Below are 17,156 nucleotides of genomic sequence, written 5' to 3' on the forward strand. Positions count from 1 at the left end.
CTAACCCCCAGGTGTAGCAACAGGTCTGCAATTCCCTATCTGAGTACAGCTGATAAACTAGAGTTTGGATCAACAGAGAGACATGAGAAAATTCCAGTGACTCTTGAAAGCTGCACACAAACGACTCCCAAGTTCAAGCTGTAGTCACAACAAACCTTGAAGGGTTAAGAGCCTTTGCTAAAGAAAAAGGAAGAGGTTAGCCCTTAAAGACCATATAAGCTGCAAAACCTGGCGGTTGTGGCTTGTTAAACTGCGGGGAGGTGGAACTGACAGCTGTGCTGCCAAAGTGGGGGAAGTCATAAAAGGGAAGCCGAGGGCCCCAGAGGGAGTGGGGTGATTGGGCTCCAGCATTTCTCTGCCTAGGGAAAATTGACTTCATCTGAGCTAAAATGGGCCCTGCCACTGCTGGATGTTGATCGTGGGGAGACACTTAGTTGGCTTGTTTATAAGAGTCAAGGTGAAAAGAAGCTGTCCTGGCCTTCAATGTCTTTAGGATGGTGATTAAAGGAGCTATGCCTGGCTGTACCGATTTCCCAAGCCCAGACTGGAGTGCACTGTCTACCTTTTTGCTTCTAAAAAAGCCCAAACAAAAAATTAAGGCATCAAAGCCCAAACAAGCAAAAAATTTAAGGCATCACTTAGGTTAGATGCCTGATCTCTAATTGGGGCTGACAGTCTCTTTGCAGGCCTCGGTTATGTACTGTGCTTCCTGTTGAGGAGCCAAAGAAAATTGGTAGTGCTGAAAATGAAATGTCAGAATCCTTTCTGCTTAAAAAATCATCACATTGATCTTTGGAAATTAATTTTAATCATTTTAATTTTGCACTTTGAATATTCTTCCATAGACTGGACTTTTCTATAAAGATGTGAAATTCAGTGAATCCTGTAGCTCCTCATGGCACATCTGAAAACTGGCAGGCGATGCTTTCTGCCTGTAGACATATGTAGCCAGTAATCATTCCCACGTAGAGATTGTATTTGTTCTTCTGAATGCAGAATGATTAAGGAGTCTGCATTTTAATAGGTTAGAGATACTGGTTTTCTATTTCTCCTTTTCTATTTTACAAATGAAGGAAAGGCTTTGTCTTCAAAGTGTTTTGTCTGGTCTTTACGTATTTCTAACAAAGGGTTAATAATTTGACATCCTTGTAGTCTTCATGCTCTTGTAGAATATTAACTCACTTCAGATATTATTTATTTTCATCATGTCACTACTTCAGAACTACAGGCTAGATTCAAAGTAACCCAGCTTGGCTTGAAGTGACATGTGCCCAGACCAATTTATAGAGTAATGGAACAATTTATGAGTCTGCCTTAGCTGAGATTAGTTTCTATGGCAGTTGGCCCAGGGAAACTCTGTGGGCCCTCTGTTCTTTGCAGCTGCAGAAAATAATTGTAAAGGGAAATATTACCTTCCAGTAGCTAGGCAAAGCCTCACTTACAAACTACGTGATATTCCTTCCTTAAAACCAGAGACCCTAACTCACCAGCAGAATTGCTTTTGATGACCAGTGAAACAGAAAGCAAGCGATTGGTACACATTTTTCATACTGGAATAAGTAATGAATTTGGAAGTGTTATGTTTAAACAATAATGCTAAACAAAACATTGCAGCAAACATCAAAAACAGAGAAGAGATTTTAGAAGTGAGTTTGCCAGACATGGTTAAAATCTCAGGCTTTTATTAAAATTCAAGGTGAGAGTTCACACTCTTGTTCTAATTTATTCTAACTATTGATGGAGTCAGTCATAGCCATTCATTAGCACAATCTTGCTAGATCACTCTCTCTTCTTCTCTCTTCTGGATGCTTTACCAGCTTCCAGCTGGGAGCATCTTGCACCTGAAGCAGGACAAAGCAGAAAGTTTAGTACCAATGGCAGAAAAAACCCTGAAGTGGACAGGACAAAACAAAATAAATGATTTTTCCCAAGCCTTTCTTGCAACTTGTTACAAGCCCAGAGGATCTTCCTTTTGGTTGCCACTGAAGCTTCCAAATACACTCTGTTCTGTTAAGGATAGTAAACTGCTTCATCAGAGGCAGAGCAGTCTGTGCTTAGTCCACTAGTGATATTGCACCTATTTTATAGTTTCCCAACACTGTGAATTGACCCTGACTGTGCCCCCCTATGCAGTGCTGGTGGAGTGCAAAAGGTTTACATTAAGCTATCAAAACCCTCTGGACACACTGAAGGAGTCTCAAACACTTGTACACCTGTGGGGGGTGGATTTCTTTCAAGTTGAATAGGAAGTGCCAGTCAGGATTTGAAATGAGCTGTAACTCAGAAAATTAATCTCCTCTTCTATATTCATTAGTGTCCTTGCCAGCACTGGAACCTACGGGTCCTGAGTAGACTTCCAAGAGCCAGCTAAGGACCCACTGTGACCTCAGAAGAGATTGTATTGCAAAACAAGCCTCCTGTCACTGCCTTGACCATCACTGCAGTGTCTAAGTCAATTTGTTCACAGGTTATCATGAAGCAGTTTTGCCTGCAATTCAGTATGCATGCAGTTGTGGAGATACACTGCCCAAGAGATCTTTCTGCAGGCATTACAGGCAACACTGTACCAGGTCTGGTCTTAACTCTGAAGCTTTTTCATACTGCCCCAATGCTCTATGTGCACCATACTGCTGACTGCATCATATACTCACAGTGCCATTCTATAAAAAACTGTTACTGGATTGAAATACAACTTTCATGTTATGCTAGGCTGCATAAGTAAAAACTCCCCTCATGCATGCATAAAAATGTCCATAAGGTGAACCAAGAGAAGACCCAGGCTTTAAGCTCTCCCTCTGAAGACAGCCTATGTCCAAGGCTCAGCCTCCAGCAAGGATTAGGGCTACAGGTAGGATTACGGTTGAGGGAAGGACAGCCTGCTGCTTGCAGCTGGAATGGGATTACAAAAGGAGATTCAGAGAAAAACAGGGGGGATGCAGAGAGAACTTGGGAGGGGAAATGCTTTGGTGCTAGACCAAACATGTTCTAAAGAGCACTGCTGAGGTGTCCTGCTCTAAGGCTTACCCTGTGGTCATGATTAGGGCTGAGAAAAAGAGAAAGCCAAGGAAAGGGCTAGAGCTGCAGTTGGAGGGCACTAGAAGAGGGGTAATAAAGTAAAGAGTGGGCTGCAAAGAGAAACTGGATTCAAGAACTTTTTTTGCAGTGGGCACTGGCTGACAGCCACATCTGAGGCTCAGCTTCTGGTTGCGCTTAAAATCAGGGTTAGGCTTGAGAGGGATAACCAAGACCTTCAGCTGCAGTGGGGCTGGGAAGCAATGGATAACTGGAAGTGTAGGCTGTAAGGAGAATTTGGTTGCCAGAAGTTTTGGGGTTGGCCTGGTGAGCTCCAGTCCAAGGCTCAATATTCCTCCCAGGCTCAACTTTATCCCAAATTCTCTACCTCCTCTCCCCCAAGGCAGAGCAGGGTGATAGGGAATGTTGTGATGTGGTCAGTTCATCGCACTTTGTTTCTGTCACTCCTTCCTCCTAGGGGAGAAAGGAGTCAGGGTTAGAGTTAGGGCTGGGACAAGGGCAGAGCCTAGCATTCCAGCAGGAGTTAGAAAGGGGCTCTGAAGGACAGTGTAAACTCAAGGAGACCTTGGCAGGGCTTTCTGGTCTGAGGCTCAGCCTACCGTTATGGTTGGAGTTACAGCTGGGGTTAAATTTGACAAGAGAGAGCCTAGTGCTGCGATTAGAATGGGCCTAGAAAGCGTAGGGTGCAGGAAGAACTTGGTTGCAAGCAGTTTTTGCTGTGGATGCTGCTTGGCAGTCCTTTTCTGAGACTCGGCATACAGCTAGTGTGAGGGTTAGGGTTAGTGCTGGGAGAAGAAGAGAGCCTAGAGCTCCAGCTGGAGGGGGGCCTGAAAGCAGCTGCTAGTGGAAAGGCTGGGCCACAGGGAGAATTTGGCTGCAAAATCTTCTAGGTGGAGGCACTGGCTGAGGGGCCTAGTCTAATTGTCAACATAACTGTCAGGTTCAGGGTGAGGCTTGAGGTTAAGGTTGCCAGAAAGAGGGAGACAAGAACTGCAGCTGGCTTAGGGCTAGAAAATGACTGTCCCAGGGAAGTGTAGGCTGCAAGCAGGACTTGGCTGCAAGAACTTCCTGGTGTGGGCACTGGCTGGAGGCCACATCCAAAGCCAGTATATTGTTTCTGTGAGACTTAAGGGAAAGAGAGGGCCTGGAGCTGCAGCTGGAGTGAAGCTAGAAAGGAGCTTTGAAAAGAAAGGGTGTGGGATACAGAGAACATTTTATTGAGGGCACTGGCTGGGGTCCTGGTCTAAGGATCTGTGTTAGGTTTTGCCTTTTCAAGTGACCCCTGTGTTCAGCTGCATGTATATCATGGCATCAGTGAGAAACCTACAGGACAGACAGGTACGGGCAATCATCCTGTTCTTTGTGCTTAAAATCAGAGAAGACAAATCTCTGCCCCAGATGCTGTCATGAAGATAGCCCAGGGCTTTGACTGATTTTAATTCTGCTGTAAAGGTTATGGCCAACATCTTTTGTTCCTCTGATAAAACAACCCTCCTTGACAAGGATTCATATTTGCAGAGAAGAGCTCTTTAGAATCTAGGCCAACGCCACGAGACAGTCTCCTGGAAAAAAAGAACAACTGCCTTCCTCAGCCTTGCCTTTCCTATAGGAAACATAGCAAGATGTTAGTTATGTTTTACTCATATATAAAACAAAATGCTTCACTATATGGTTTTACTCTGGAAAACAGATGAAAGATGTATGTGACAGATGTCGGTCACATTGATGTGTTCAGCATCGTATGATGCTCAGATGTCATGTTCTAAGCATAATGTAAAGAATAAAATGGGTACCAAACTCTTGTGAAAGTCTGACTTCAAATCTATACTTAGGCATCTAAGTGACCTGCTTTTATACAAAGGTGCTGACTATTCAGCTGCTTTCATTGACTGCAGTAGAAATACAAAGGATTTTTGTTGTTGCCAAATCTATTTTCAAGAATAAAAAATTCCATTTTAGCCTCTTTCTGACTCCTAAGTAACAGCTTGCTCTAAAAGAAAGCATGACAGTAAATGAAATACAGCATCTCTGCTCTCTCCCACTCTCCATAAGATGCAGAAAAGGGACCATATTTACTATTGAGATCACACAGGCAAAACAGAAATTGAGAACTTGACATGCCTCAACAACTGTTTGGTGCAACAAGTGTTTGAATTCATGAGTAGCTCTGTAAGCATGTGCCAGGACCCTGAGCTCACCTATTGGCCTAGTTGTCCTGAACAGCCTCACCTGGGAGCACCTTCTGCCCTGCACCTCCATTTAAGCTCATGGAGGGCTTGGTTTAGGTCTCTGCCTGAGCTACGCTGCAGGTACACTGGTCTCCAGCACTGTATTCTGGCTTGCCTGCAGTCCTGTTTCTGGCCATGTCTCCTAGATGGACCCTGTGCCTACATTGTACCTTCCTGGATGGACCTGGTTCATCACCTCAGCTTCCCTGGGACTGCTGATGTGTGCTGCTGCCAGACCTGCCCACTGTGCACAGGCCCTGCGGGACTGGGTCCTGTTGCTGAGGGCACTGCTTAGACTGAAGTGACCCTTGGCCACTCCATGGAGTAGCCCTGTGCTCGCTTCTCCCTACAGATCTGGTCACCTTGCTGAATTATCAGCTGATGCAGAAAGCAACACCTACAGCAGGCATGTCAGTCTGTCTGATTCAGAAATTGATGGATGACTTACTATAAATGCACAGAAGATGTATGGACTGTATTAACTGCGTGTACTGACCCTGAACAGGGACTACTGTTGTCGTTAGGGTTCACTGTTACACAGCTGAGCAAAGCGTATGCTTTTATGTTGGATACCCCAGAGCTGAACACAGTGTTAGAGAGTGTCTGAGTTGGGTAGATGTGCCTTTGCAGGATGTCATCTGTAACTGACCACATCCTCTGTGGCCATAGAGACAGTTAAGAAACACACTTCTTTTTGCTGTGGGTATGAATAGCAGCAGAGTATAGTTTATAGGGGTGCAGTACTTCTGCAGCAGGCAGTTTTTGCTATCTGTTGTATGGCTCCTGAAGGGAATCACTCTCCTTGCACATGGGAGTTAGGTCAGCAGCAGTTGGCAAAGTCCTGCCTCAGAGAGTCCTTCTCACTTAATACAGTTCTCTTTACAAAGTGGGGAACTGGGAACTTGTGAATAGTACAAAACCTGCATAAAGTAATGATACGTATGATTAGATAATGATTAGGATGATGGTGGGGTTTGTTTCCCAGAGGACTTGTGGGAGCTGGACCTGTATTGAGAGGGGATCTCATTAACACACGTATCTCAAAGTCTGGTGCCACTCTTCACCGTGGTGCCCAGCAACAGGACGAGGAGCAATGGCCATAAACTAGAACACAAGAAGTTTCACCTCAACATGAGGAAGAGCTTTACGTGGAGGTGGCAGAGCCCTGGCACAGGCTGCCCAGGGGAGCTTCGGGGTCTCCTTCTGCCCGGACACGTTCCTGTGTAACCTGTCCCTGGTGGCCCTGCCGTGGCAGGGGGTTGGACTGAATGTCTTCCGGAGGTCCCTTCCTACCATAGCGATTCTGTGAGCGGGGAGTCCTCTGCAGTGTGAAGGCTGGGACTCGGGGCAGTGCGCAGGGGCGAGCACCACCTCCTTCCCCGGCGGGCGCTGGCCGTGGGTTCGTCTTCCACAACCCCTCTCCTCTCAAGCGCGTGGAGCGAAGGTGACCCGACCCCCGACCCCCCCCACCAGCCCTACCTCCCGCGCCACCCGCGACAACTCCGACTTTCCCTCCGCGGGCGCGCAGGCGCGCTCCCGCGCGGCGGGGTAGGTGGGGGGCTGGCGCATGCGCGGTGTGGAGGCAGGAACCGAAACTCCGCGGCGTTCCCGCGCCGGGGGCGGGGCGGGGCGGGGCGCAGTGCGTGGCGGGCGGCAGCGGTGCCTCCCCCTCTTCCCCATCCCACCCCCCCTCCCCACTCCACCCCCCCCGCGGGGCGGGGCCGGCGGCGCGCGAGCGGGGCCATTTCAGCGCGCGGCACCGGCGGGCAGGCCGGGATGCGCGCGGTGTCCCGGGGCTGCCAGCCCGCCGCCGGCCGCGTGCCTTCGTGCTGCGGGCGCTGAGCCGCCCCTTTCCTCGCGCTCTCCCGCCGCCGCCGGCAGCGCCATGGCGGCCCCCAGCAGCATCGTGCCCGCCATGGCGAGTAAAACCAAGACCAAGAAGAAGCACTTCGTGGCGCAAAAAGTGAAGTTGTTCCGGGCTAGCGACCCGCTGCTCAGCGTCCTCATGTGGGGGGTCAACCACTCGGTAAGCGCTGCTCCGCCGCCCGCCTCCCGGCTGCTCCGACGGGGCATCGCCCCCCGCGAACTGCGCGCAGGGAAGGGCGATGCGGAGGGGGCGGACGGGGCTAGGGGACGCACGTGCCGCCGGTTGTAGCCCTGAGCTCTGGTGGGCTCTGGGAGCGCGGTACTGGGTGCGGTGGTTGCGGGCGGGGGGCGCCGGAGGAGGCTGCGGCGCCCAGCCGGGGCCGGGGGCAGGCGAGCCGCGGAGCTGCCACCGCCGTGCCTGCGGTAACCCGTGTCCTGTCGGTCCCGGTTCCGTTCGTCTAGCACCGCGCGGGGTGGTGGCTGTGAGCGGACGGTGCTGCGAGCGGAGCCGGCGTTGCTCCGGTCCTGCCGCCACCCGCGGGCGGGCGGTGCGTAAATGCATGTGCTGGGGTTAAATAATAAGAGCTGATCCCGCCCGGACACGGGCGTTCAAGTAGCGAAGTTGTTCCCGTCACCCGCGCCGTTCGCCCCGGCGAGTGTCCGCCGCCGGTGTGTGGCGCGGGGGGAGGGGAGGCGGGCCGGGCCGCGCTTTGGTGTGGCAGAGCGGCGGAATTGCAGCGTTCGCGGAGTGCTCCATCACCCTGCGGCTGGCGGGAGCGGCGGCCCTGCGATGGACCGCGGCTGCGGAGGCAGCCTGGCCGTTGTGAGCCTGGTAACGGTGTCACATGGTGTGGGCATTACGAGGCTCAAGGCGCAGCTTTACATCTTTAAATAGCCACCGTGGCGGGTTAAAAGTGTAGAGCCCCGGGGTCACCAAAAATCAAGTGTCGGTCGGGGGAGTGATGCCAAGAACTTACTCCTTGGGCGTGCAAAGTCTGAACGTCCGAACGCTGGGTCTGTGTGGGATGCTTCTCGTTGACAGTTAAAAGCTCTTACGCTGCAATGTGCAGCTTGAGGTTAGGCTATGAATTTTGTAACAGCTTTGTGGAGCAGGAAAAGCAGTCTGTGGTATGCACTCGGTATTCCTTTTCTTTCCTTAACATCTAAATCCTATGAAGTTTTCTCCCTTCGTGTACATTTTGCTCATTTTTGCCCAAAGCCTGCAGGCTGAGTGTCAAGGCTGAGCCCTCTTCAATTGGTGTTATAGCAGCACCGTGGCCGAAGTGGTGATCCGGGGAAGATGCTTTGACTGTAGGTACCAGTATGGTGTTGGTGACGGAGGAAAAGCTCTAGTGAGGTTAAATGCTCTGCTAAAGATAGACGTGCAAGGCAGTAGGACACGGTGACAAAGGATTTCAAGTTTTCTGTAGGTCAGCTGTAAGCAGTGGCATCCTGTGTCATGGACTGATAAGGAACTAGATATTTATCTACAAAGTGAAAAAGGACTCTTAATTGTGCAAATTCATGATATGCTGTTTGCTGAAATTGGGCTTAAATACACGACTCTCTTTTGCTCCTTCTTTAGTGGCCAGCATTATTCATAGGAAAATTCGCAAACAGGCCTCTTCAATGAAAGAAAGAGAGCTGATAATTACAGGGTGAGAGACTTCTGCTGAACGGCTGCATGCTAGCTATCAGCCGTCTCCCTGGGGAGAGACGGGGAGATCTCTAGACAAGAACAGAGATCTTCCTGTTGCAGCAGCTCATTGCTAAATGTGCTCATACTGGAAATGCCACTACTTTCAGGGAAAGACCTCTCCAGTACAAATAATAACAAAGTAAATAGTGACAAATGTAAGGTGGTACAAGATTCCTCTGATAGTGTACAGTGGCATACAGTGCTGTTCCCATTAGAAATGTAGTAAGTGTACTGGTTCATACACATAACATTGGGCTAAAGTCCTTTTTTGGGGTGGGGGCTCGAAGAGCAAGCTCAATAGTACAGTAGATTTGGAGAAATGCAGCTTCATTTGTGTTCATATGAAGACAGTGGCTGTAAGCGTTAGTATCCGCTGCATGTTCTGTGGATGTTATCGCATTTCTTTACCCTGTTGCAAGGTGCAGTCATGGTTAATGCTTTGGGTCCCCTGGAAGGAAAATCCCTGTGAATGAGAGAGCATGAAAAAGCTCAAATTAATTAATGTGTCCAAATCTAAACATCACTTCTTAGTCAAGAATGCAGCACCAAAGTGTTGCAGGCTCCTCTGTTAGATGCTTACCCGAAAATGTTCGATGTGGCACCATCCATCAAATGAAAACAAGTGTTCGGTGTGACTGGACTCCCTTATCGCAAGTAAGAATTTTCATAGGAGAAATACAGATTATGGATTCATTAAGAACAGGAATTGAGGATCTTTAAGTTTCTTGACAGAATAACCAGAAATCCACAAACAAAATGCAGACTGAGAAATGAGCATAGACCATAGTTCATGATGATAGTAATTACATGAACTTAGAACATAGTAGTCTGAAAAATTGTATGCAAGACTGGTTCCAGCGTGGTGCATATCAATTTATGAGACAGTACCAGTGTCTGAGTATTACTAACTGTTTGGGGCATAGGTATGTATTGAAATAGTGAAGCTGAGATACAGTTCCTGCAGTTCTGACAGATTGTGGCGTCTATTAGAAGGAAGCACTTGGTGAAGACAAAGAGGGGAAAAATGGGTTTTTCCTCGGTCTTTTTAACCTTTAGCTCTTGGGGCCACAATAATCACTATTACTCAATGGCTGAGTTTTGGAGGATTTTCACATTTTAAATTCAATGTGTGAAGAAGCTTCATCTAAGGAAGCAGTTACAAGAACTGTTGTCTTTGCTCTCCTGGCCTGAGAGGAAACATGACACTAAAGCAGGAGGCTTACAGCAAAGATGTGAATTCTTAATGCAGAAAAAAATCTGCATTGAAGTGTCTGTTACCCAAGGTTCTTGTAAATTCACCCTCCCCCTGCCAAGAAATGAAGCAAATTGCTTTGGTGATCTCTGCTGTTGTTTCGGTAGAAGTAGAGAGATACCTAGAGCAAAATACTGTTTGGTAGTGCAGTCAAAATAAGTAATAACTTAGAAGGGCATGTGTGGGGAAAGCATGAGAACATTACCCAAATATCTTAAAAAGCAAGAGAATACGTGTTAGCATTCAGAACTGTAAATGCATTCCTTGATATGCTGAAAAACGCTGTTGAATGAAACTTGGTGCTAAGTAAAAGGGAAAGCAACTGTGTCCCACTTAGTAGATGACATTAATACTGATGACTTACAGCAGCAAAGACTAATTGTCAGTGTGCTTGGATCTTGCAGGCATCGGCATCATTAAGAGTTGATCTTATCTTGTTTCTTTTACCCTGTATCAGAGATGATCTGGCTGTGCTACTGAAGCAAATACTTAAACCCTGTGGTTAGTATGACTTAAAGCTATATTTTTAGTTAATGTAATTGTAACAATTCATTTACAACCAAGGTGGTAACATTATTACTTCCATATTGTCACTGCTGCTGGATGTCCAGTAACTGCAGGAAGGAAGGTTACATTAGGCATGTAACTTCTGCCTGATGCTTTTGGAAGTAATTCTTTCCTCCTTGTTTTCTGTGCCAAAAATGAAAGCTGGAGATCCTGTGTTTCTGCAGCCTGTGACGATTGTCCCAGGCACACTGTTGGTGAGTCCGCTCTCACTTGTGTTGCTTACCTGCTTCTGTTAGAAGCTTGTTAAGAAAGCTGGGAATTTGTAGGGAGCTAAGCTTCTGCCTTTCAAAACATATCTCTCCCAAAGGTGGAAGAAAACCAATGCAAGTGGGGTTTTTTTGTAACTAATTTTGAGGTAAAGAACAACTGCTGGAGACCTTACCTGCTGTGTCAACCAGTAAGTCACATGTATTTGGGAGAAGAGAATGAATGCTTAAGGATGTTATTGAGCATACTGTACAAGCTTAAAAAAAACCAAAACAACAACAAACAAACCAAACCCAGCACCACCCCCAGCCCATGGAATCTGTAATCACCATCTGTTTCTTGGATGATTACAAGCTGATGTAGAAATTTAGCAGTGCCTGACTTCTTACTGACACTTGGTGCAGAACAAACAAGTGTAACAATAGGAATACGTGGATCAAATGACTTCTCCTCCTCCCCCAGTTTGTATTGCTGAGTACATCAGAAAGTGTACTTTCTGTGGGTGAAGAATCCAACTGATAATAGACTCCAGGGCCACCTTCAACTGCTCATGTGGGGCACTGTGAGCTTGATGCTGCTGTGGCACTCTTGGCTGTAATCTGGCTTGATGTTTTTAACAAAAGTGGAACAGCACCAGGACAGCATAATAACAGAAGGAGCAAGAGCTGTGGGATTCCTCAGTCTACCAGTGTAATTCCTGGGTTCATTCGCTGTTACAGGTATGCTGAGTAAATGCATTTCCCCCTTGTATACGGTAGGATATATTTGATCATGTTAGGAAAGCATCTCTGCAGAAAAGCTATAGAATATCTGTTTTTGTCAGTTTTCAATGTTTTTTTTCTTAGTTAGCATACTTATATTCCTTGTTACAAATTTTTATCCAGACAAATACACACATAGTTCACTTATGCCTGCCCTTGTGTTTTAACGGGGCACTGGAGAGCTTGTAAGTAAATGTGTACCCTCTCAGCTTGTGCCATAAATCAGGTTTCTTAGTTCTGATTTACCTACCCTCTCCCCTAGGCACTTCATATCCTGAGACTCTCTACATTCAGGAAAATTACACTGGAAAGAGCTTATTGGGTAGATAATTAGCAAAATGAAGTCTAAAATAATTAAAAGCTAGGTTATGCCTTCTGAAATAGAAACAATGGGCTTCTGTTTATGATTGGTTTCCTTTAAAGAGAGGGGAGGAAAAATCCAGAAAAAAACAAACCCACAGCACTTACTACTACCAATATATCTCCATAAATTATGGGAGTTCATTAACTTTTGGCTCTGTATTTTTAATATACTTTTAAATGATGATGAGATTAGCAACACCCTAAGGATATGGAGCTATAATGGTCACTCATGGCATTGCTGCCAGCACAACAGGTTGGTTGGAGACAGTCTTGAAATGGGGAGGGCTGATCATCAGTTGTGGTGCTAGTATTTGTATGTAATGCAGAACATGACTACTGCAGTTGTGCCCTAAATGGATTTTCAAAAAGACTGAGTCAAAGTAAAACTGAAGTTGCAGATCTTGGAGTTAACGTGAGATTTGTAAGAGTGAGCTTGGAGAAAAAAAAAATGCCTAAACTTACTAATTTTTTAATGGAGGTTGAGGTAGACTACTTGGAAGAAAGCTTCTTTCTAAGAAGCAGGAAGAAGCAACATATTAAAAAGCATTGATTACAGCACAGCAGATAATAAAGTAATTAAAATTATTTTAAAATAAAGACAGCTGGGCACTCAGCCCAGATGTTTGTATATAGAAGGAAGTAGAACAGGAAGAGCTATTTATTGAGGACTTGGTTCTTTTTCTGGGTGTCAAGCTTTATGTACTGCAGAAATTAATTTGATACTGCTCTTGCAACTGAGTAGATGGACTAGTAGAAATACCAATTGTAAATATTTACTAAAATTAGGTTAAAGGAAGTAAATGTTCCTCTGTGAAATACAAATGAGTGATATTTCGTGTCCTTTTCTGAACTGTTGAAAGAGATGCATACAATAGCTTCTACATGAGATGGGAAGAGCTATGAAAAGAGCTCTGACTGTTTCAAAGCTACCTTCTATAGTTCCTTCTGCTCTACGAGGTAAGGTTCTGCAAAGGCTAGGATTTTGTTTGCCTATAGGTTTTTTTAATCTGAATTTCATTAACCACAGTGGGCAGGGCTGGGCAATGTTCAGTGAAGCAAACAGGTAGCACAAATTTGTTTTGCTGACTCAGTTTAGTCATCTTATTTGACTATCCCACACCAGATGCCTGGAAGTGTCTCTAGGGGATTCTTTTTTAATTTCTTGCTCACTAAAGGAGAATTATGCTCTAAAGGAGAAATTTCTTGCTCTAAAGAAGAATTATGCCCATTGGCCAGAGATTGGTAGAGGTTTATTTTCCTCCTGTAGTTTCAGGGTGCCAAACTTTGTTTATTATAACTGACTTGCCCTGTTATGCAGGTCCTGCTGTACAAATCAATCCTCTTTTCCTCTCTTCCTTGAAAGTGGGTTGCGCCCTAGAGTTCCGTGGGCTAGCTGTGCATTATGCAACTTTGCAACAACTGTAGGGTAAGGTGAAACTACCTGTTATTTACAGACCTTCAGCTTAATCTTGCCGGAGTTAAGCACTCTGTTTTAGTCATACTGGCTTACAGATAGCTTGACTTGTTGAAAGGTTAGTCATCTTTGTTGAGCTATGAGGCTTTAAAGGCTTGAAAGAAGTACATGCTCATCTTCACTTTCTCCTGACTTTTAAGTGACTGACTGCTGGTACGGGTAGTTGACTTCAGTACGAATTCATTATTTTGTGCTTGCTTTAAGGCCTGTTTCTGTGTTTTTCCACTCTTCATACTCTGTGCTTACTATTAGATGTCTAACAAAAGTCCTGATTTCTCTTTCATTTTCACTGCTGGTAAAGCACATGTTTGTACTTAGCAAAATAGCTGAAGCAGTCTAAGAAATCGTTGCCTCAGGTATGGGATGGTAATGACAGTCTTTGTTCGTCTTCATGGTCTGCATCCTGGTACATGGTGAAATGGGTTAGCTGTGAATTGCTGAGGTGGTGACTTCTTGCTCTCTGAACATCTGTCTTAACAATTTTCCTATGGAGCCTGGGCTGTTCTATAATAAGTTAATTAGTTTTGTATTCAGAGATTGCTTAATAAGGGTGTTGTGAAAATTATTTGAAGTAGCTGAATGCTGTAGTGATGGATGTCACAGACTGAAAAGAAAACATTAGTTTTATCTTCAAAGAGCTGGGTTGAATGGCTTGCAGTAGAAATGCTTAATGGCCATATACCTTTTAGAGTACTTATTTTTCATTGGACTTGGTGAACAACTGCCTTGTGTACTGAGGCAAGGCAATTAGTCTAATCCAGCTCTTTTGTGTGCATTATAAGTTCCCAAGGCAACCTTAATATTCTTAACACAGCTGTGACTGTATGCATGATCCTTTTAGACTGTAAGACAAAACTGGAAAAAACCATGTTCCCTTATGTGGCACTGTTAGAAAGCCTGTTGAACTTCTTGGTGAGGCTAGGATGTATAGAACCACTTCTAGCTGCTTCAGCTAACTGGTTTAATCTTTCATGCTTCCCAGGTTCCTTCTTGATGTTTTGGTCATGCTCTCTCTGCTATTCCTGTTTGCACTTTAGGTCTTTGCCATTCCAGTCTTCATGGTTAACAAGGTCAACCATATCTGTTTTCCTTATCAGTAACTACCCAGCTCCAAAGTAATAATCTAGTGAAAGTAATACATCTTGAGGAGTTTTTAGGTAGACCATAGTTCACTGAAGTTCATCATCTGGCCATGCAAACAGCTGTGCCAGCAGAAGCTGTGTGGAGTTGGTGCAAAAGCAGAAAAGATGGGACAAAATAACTCCTTTGTAGGTAAGTGCTGGTTTAAGCTGGCGTAAGGTTAGTCAGATCACAGCCTTCATAATACTGAAGCCAGCTAAAGCTGAGGCTTCAGGTCTTGTTTTTACTCTGTCACTGATCAGATCCTGTGGGATACAATGGGTGATGTACTATGATCCTCCTTCTCATCTGGGGAGATATGCTAGAGGAAAAACTAATGCAGAAGAGTGAGTAGGGTAGGGCTGTTGTACTGCAGGAGGCCATATCCACAAGTGTCCCAGCTTAAAAGAAGAGCTGCAGACACTGCAGGGAGAGCGGAGGGAAGAGAATCACAGTTTGGTCTTTGGAACGTGCTGAACCATCTAACATAATTTGCCTATTTAGTTAGAGAGTAAATGTTTTCAGAAAAGTTGTAATGGCTTCCTAGGGGCTGAAATTTTTGAAGTTGGTTTTAGATGTAAATGTCAGCATTTGGAAGACCTTCTAAATAATAGTAATGCTTGAAAATCCTACCTCAAATGTTTTATTGTGGGATGTCAAGCATGTAGTTGTAGTAGTAACTGACTTCCAGGGCTTTTTTTGAGTAAGGGAGAGAGGAAAATACCCAACTTGTTTGGCATAAAACCAGTCAAAAGAAAGCAGCATATTGACAATTTTATTAAATATCGCTCAGTTTTGGTTAAGTATGATTAGCTTGTGGTGCCAAGGCTCAATAATTCTGTTCTTAAACTAATAGTTCTGATATAATGTCCTTAATCTGTGGCATGTCCTGTTGCAAAGTAGACTTAAAGCTCTTTGGCAGAGTTTAGCTCTGCTTTGATGGTGTTGCCTGGTGTTTTGTAGACCTGTACTACATAATTTGAGTACCAGACCTATTCTTCAGACAGCAGGTTCCAATGTAGCAGGGTTGCTGGCTGTGTTCCTGTTTGTTCAGTGCACTTGTTTTCTCTGTCAGCCATGTAAATGGCCTGTAATTAGAGAGTATGTATTGGTGTTAGTGTGGTGTGGCCCTCCTTGTGGGTTGGGTTCTGGATGATTATAACAATTTTCTAGAGGAGCTCAGAGAAATGCTCTTTAAGTATGTAATTGTCAGCATCTTTATAGCAAGTAAATCTGATGCATTATGGTTGCCTGGAGCTGTGCAGAAATTGGAAGATTGACATAACAAAAGCAAGATTGCTAATCACAGAGCTTCCTGCTTCAGTCTTTCTGACTTTTTATATTGTTATATAAATGTAGAGCTAGCTTTGGGAGACCAACTGGCAAAATGCTGAAAATTGAGGAAGTAGTTTGAGTTTCGAGTTGAAGAAGGAATGGGACACTTATTGTTTTATGTTTTTACAGTTAACACATTGTTTTATGTTGGTTTACATTTTACAGTCACATGTTTTACAGTTTGCTGCTTCTTAAAATAAATGCCTAGTTGTAGAAGGTTACTTTTGGCTTGTATGTAATTCTGAGAACAGTGACACAAACACTTGCATTAGAACATAGTGGCTTGAAAATTTGTGTCTCTTCAGTTGAGTATTCCTTTTTCATAAAGCATTTCATGATTATTCTTTTGCAAGTAATGAAAACAATCACTAAGATGCTGTTCGGGTTGATCACTGTTCTCTGGAGTTTGTACTTGGAGTTTGTACTTGTTTTGTTTCTAGGTGTTTTCTATACCTTTTCCAGTTGTGAAAGAAAAATGTGATCTCTTCCAGACTTACACAGCCTATATAAAGAGGTACAGCCCTTCTTGATTCATAAAGCACATTTCTGAGGCTACTTGGTCCAAGTGGTTACAGTATTTAGAAGCTTACACTTGAAATAAAGCCCCTGAAGAGGAAGTGCTTACCAACACATTCTGTCTCAAGCTGGCCATTCAGAAGAGCTGGTTGTCTTTCTGGGAAAGATAGCAGTCTCCAACAAGCTGACTTTACTGGAAAGCCCATACCCCCCACCTCCTCCTTAGACACTGCAAACATGCAGTTGGAGGACTCAGAAATGACTCACTTGGCCTGAAATGCAGTGTCAGATGCTTGGTGAGGTGCTGCAGAACAGCACCACCCTCTTGCGCAGCAGCTTGGGGCTGATGCAAGCTAGGGTTTCCCTGCTGGTCTTGACGTTTTTCCCCCCTCTGGTGATAATAAGGTCAGCAAAGAAGGATTGAAGAGAAATTTTCTGGTATAGTTGTTCTTCAGGTCTTACGTGGAATTGTCAGATTAGCGAGTTTCAGTGTGAGTCATGATTCACTTGCAATCTGTGATATGTAAACCAGCCTTCTCTTGTGCTTGTGCAGTGGATAGGACTAAACAACAAGAAAAGCTTTTCTGGATATTCCCCAGGCCCACAGAATTCAAATAGTAAAACTAATTTACAGAAACAAAAGCTTAGTATTTGTTAACAAACACATGTACCTGCTTGCAGGCAAAAAGCACTGAAACCACCGTTTTCAGAATGTCTTGCCCATTTTTATGGACTT

General features: G+C 45.0%; 1 protein-coding gene and 1 long non-coding RNA gene across 3 annotated transcripts in view; one reads left to right on the forward strand and one right to left on the reverse strand.

Moving 5' to 3' along the window:
• Positions 1-651: 651 nt before the first annotated feature.
• LOC133209695 (uncharacterized) lies at positions 652-6,466 on the reverse strand. Its single transcript, XR_009724738.1, has 3 exons — positions 6,387-6,466; positions 1,488-1,841; positions 652-709 (listed from the first exon to the last, which is right to left on the reverse strand). It is a non-coding gene; the product is annotated as an uncharacterized LOC133209695 (long non-coding RNA).
• Positions 6,467-7,046: 580 nt separating this feature from the next.
• The window catches only part of PIP4K2A (phosphatidylinositol-5-phosphate 4-kinase type 2 alpha), a 109,594-nt gene continuing 99,484 nt past the window's right edge, over positions 7,047-17,156 (forward strand). Inside the window, exon 1 of one of the 2 annotated variants that reach the window (XM_061351758.1) lies at positions 7,047-7,287. In XM_061351758.1, the coding sequence (XP_061207742.1) occupies positions 7,147-7,287 (141 nt within the window). In that variant the 5' untranslated portion in view covers positions 7,047-7,146. The remainder of the gene's footprint in view (positions 7,288-17,156) is intronic. The other variant, XM_061351749.1, reaches the window with a different exon arrangement.

This window comes from Neopsephotus bourkii, unplaced genomic scaffold (assembly GCF_033783945.1).
Source record: "Neopsephotus bourkii isolate Nb327-2 ecotype Australia unplaced genomic scaffold, CSIRO-AGI_Nbou_v1 NB_53, whole genome shotgun sequence".
In the NCBI taxonomy this organism is placed as follows: Eukaryota; Metazoa; Chordata; class Aves; order Psittaciformes; family Psittacidae; genus Neopsephotus; species Neopsephotus bourkii.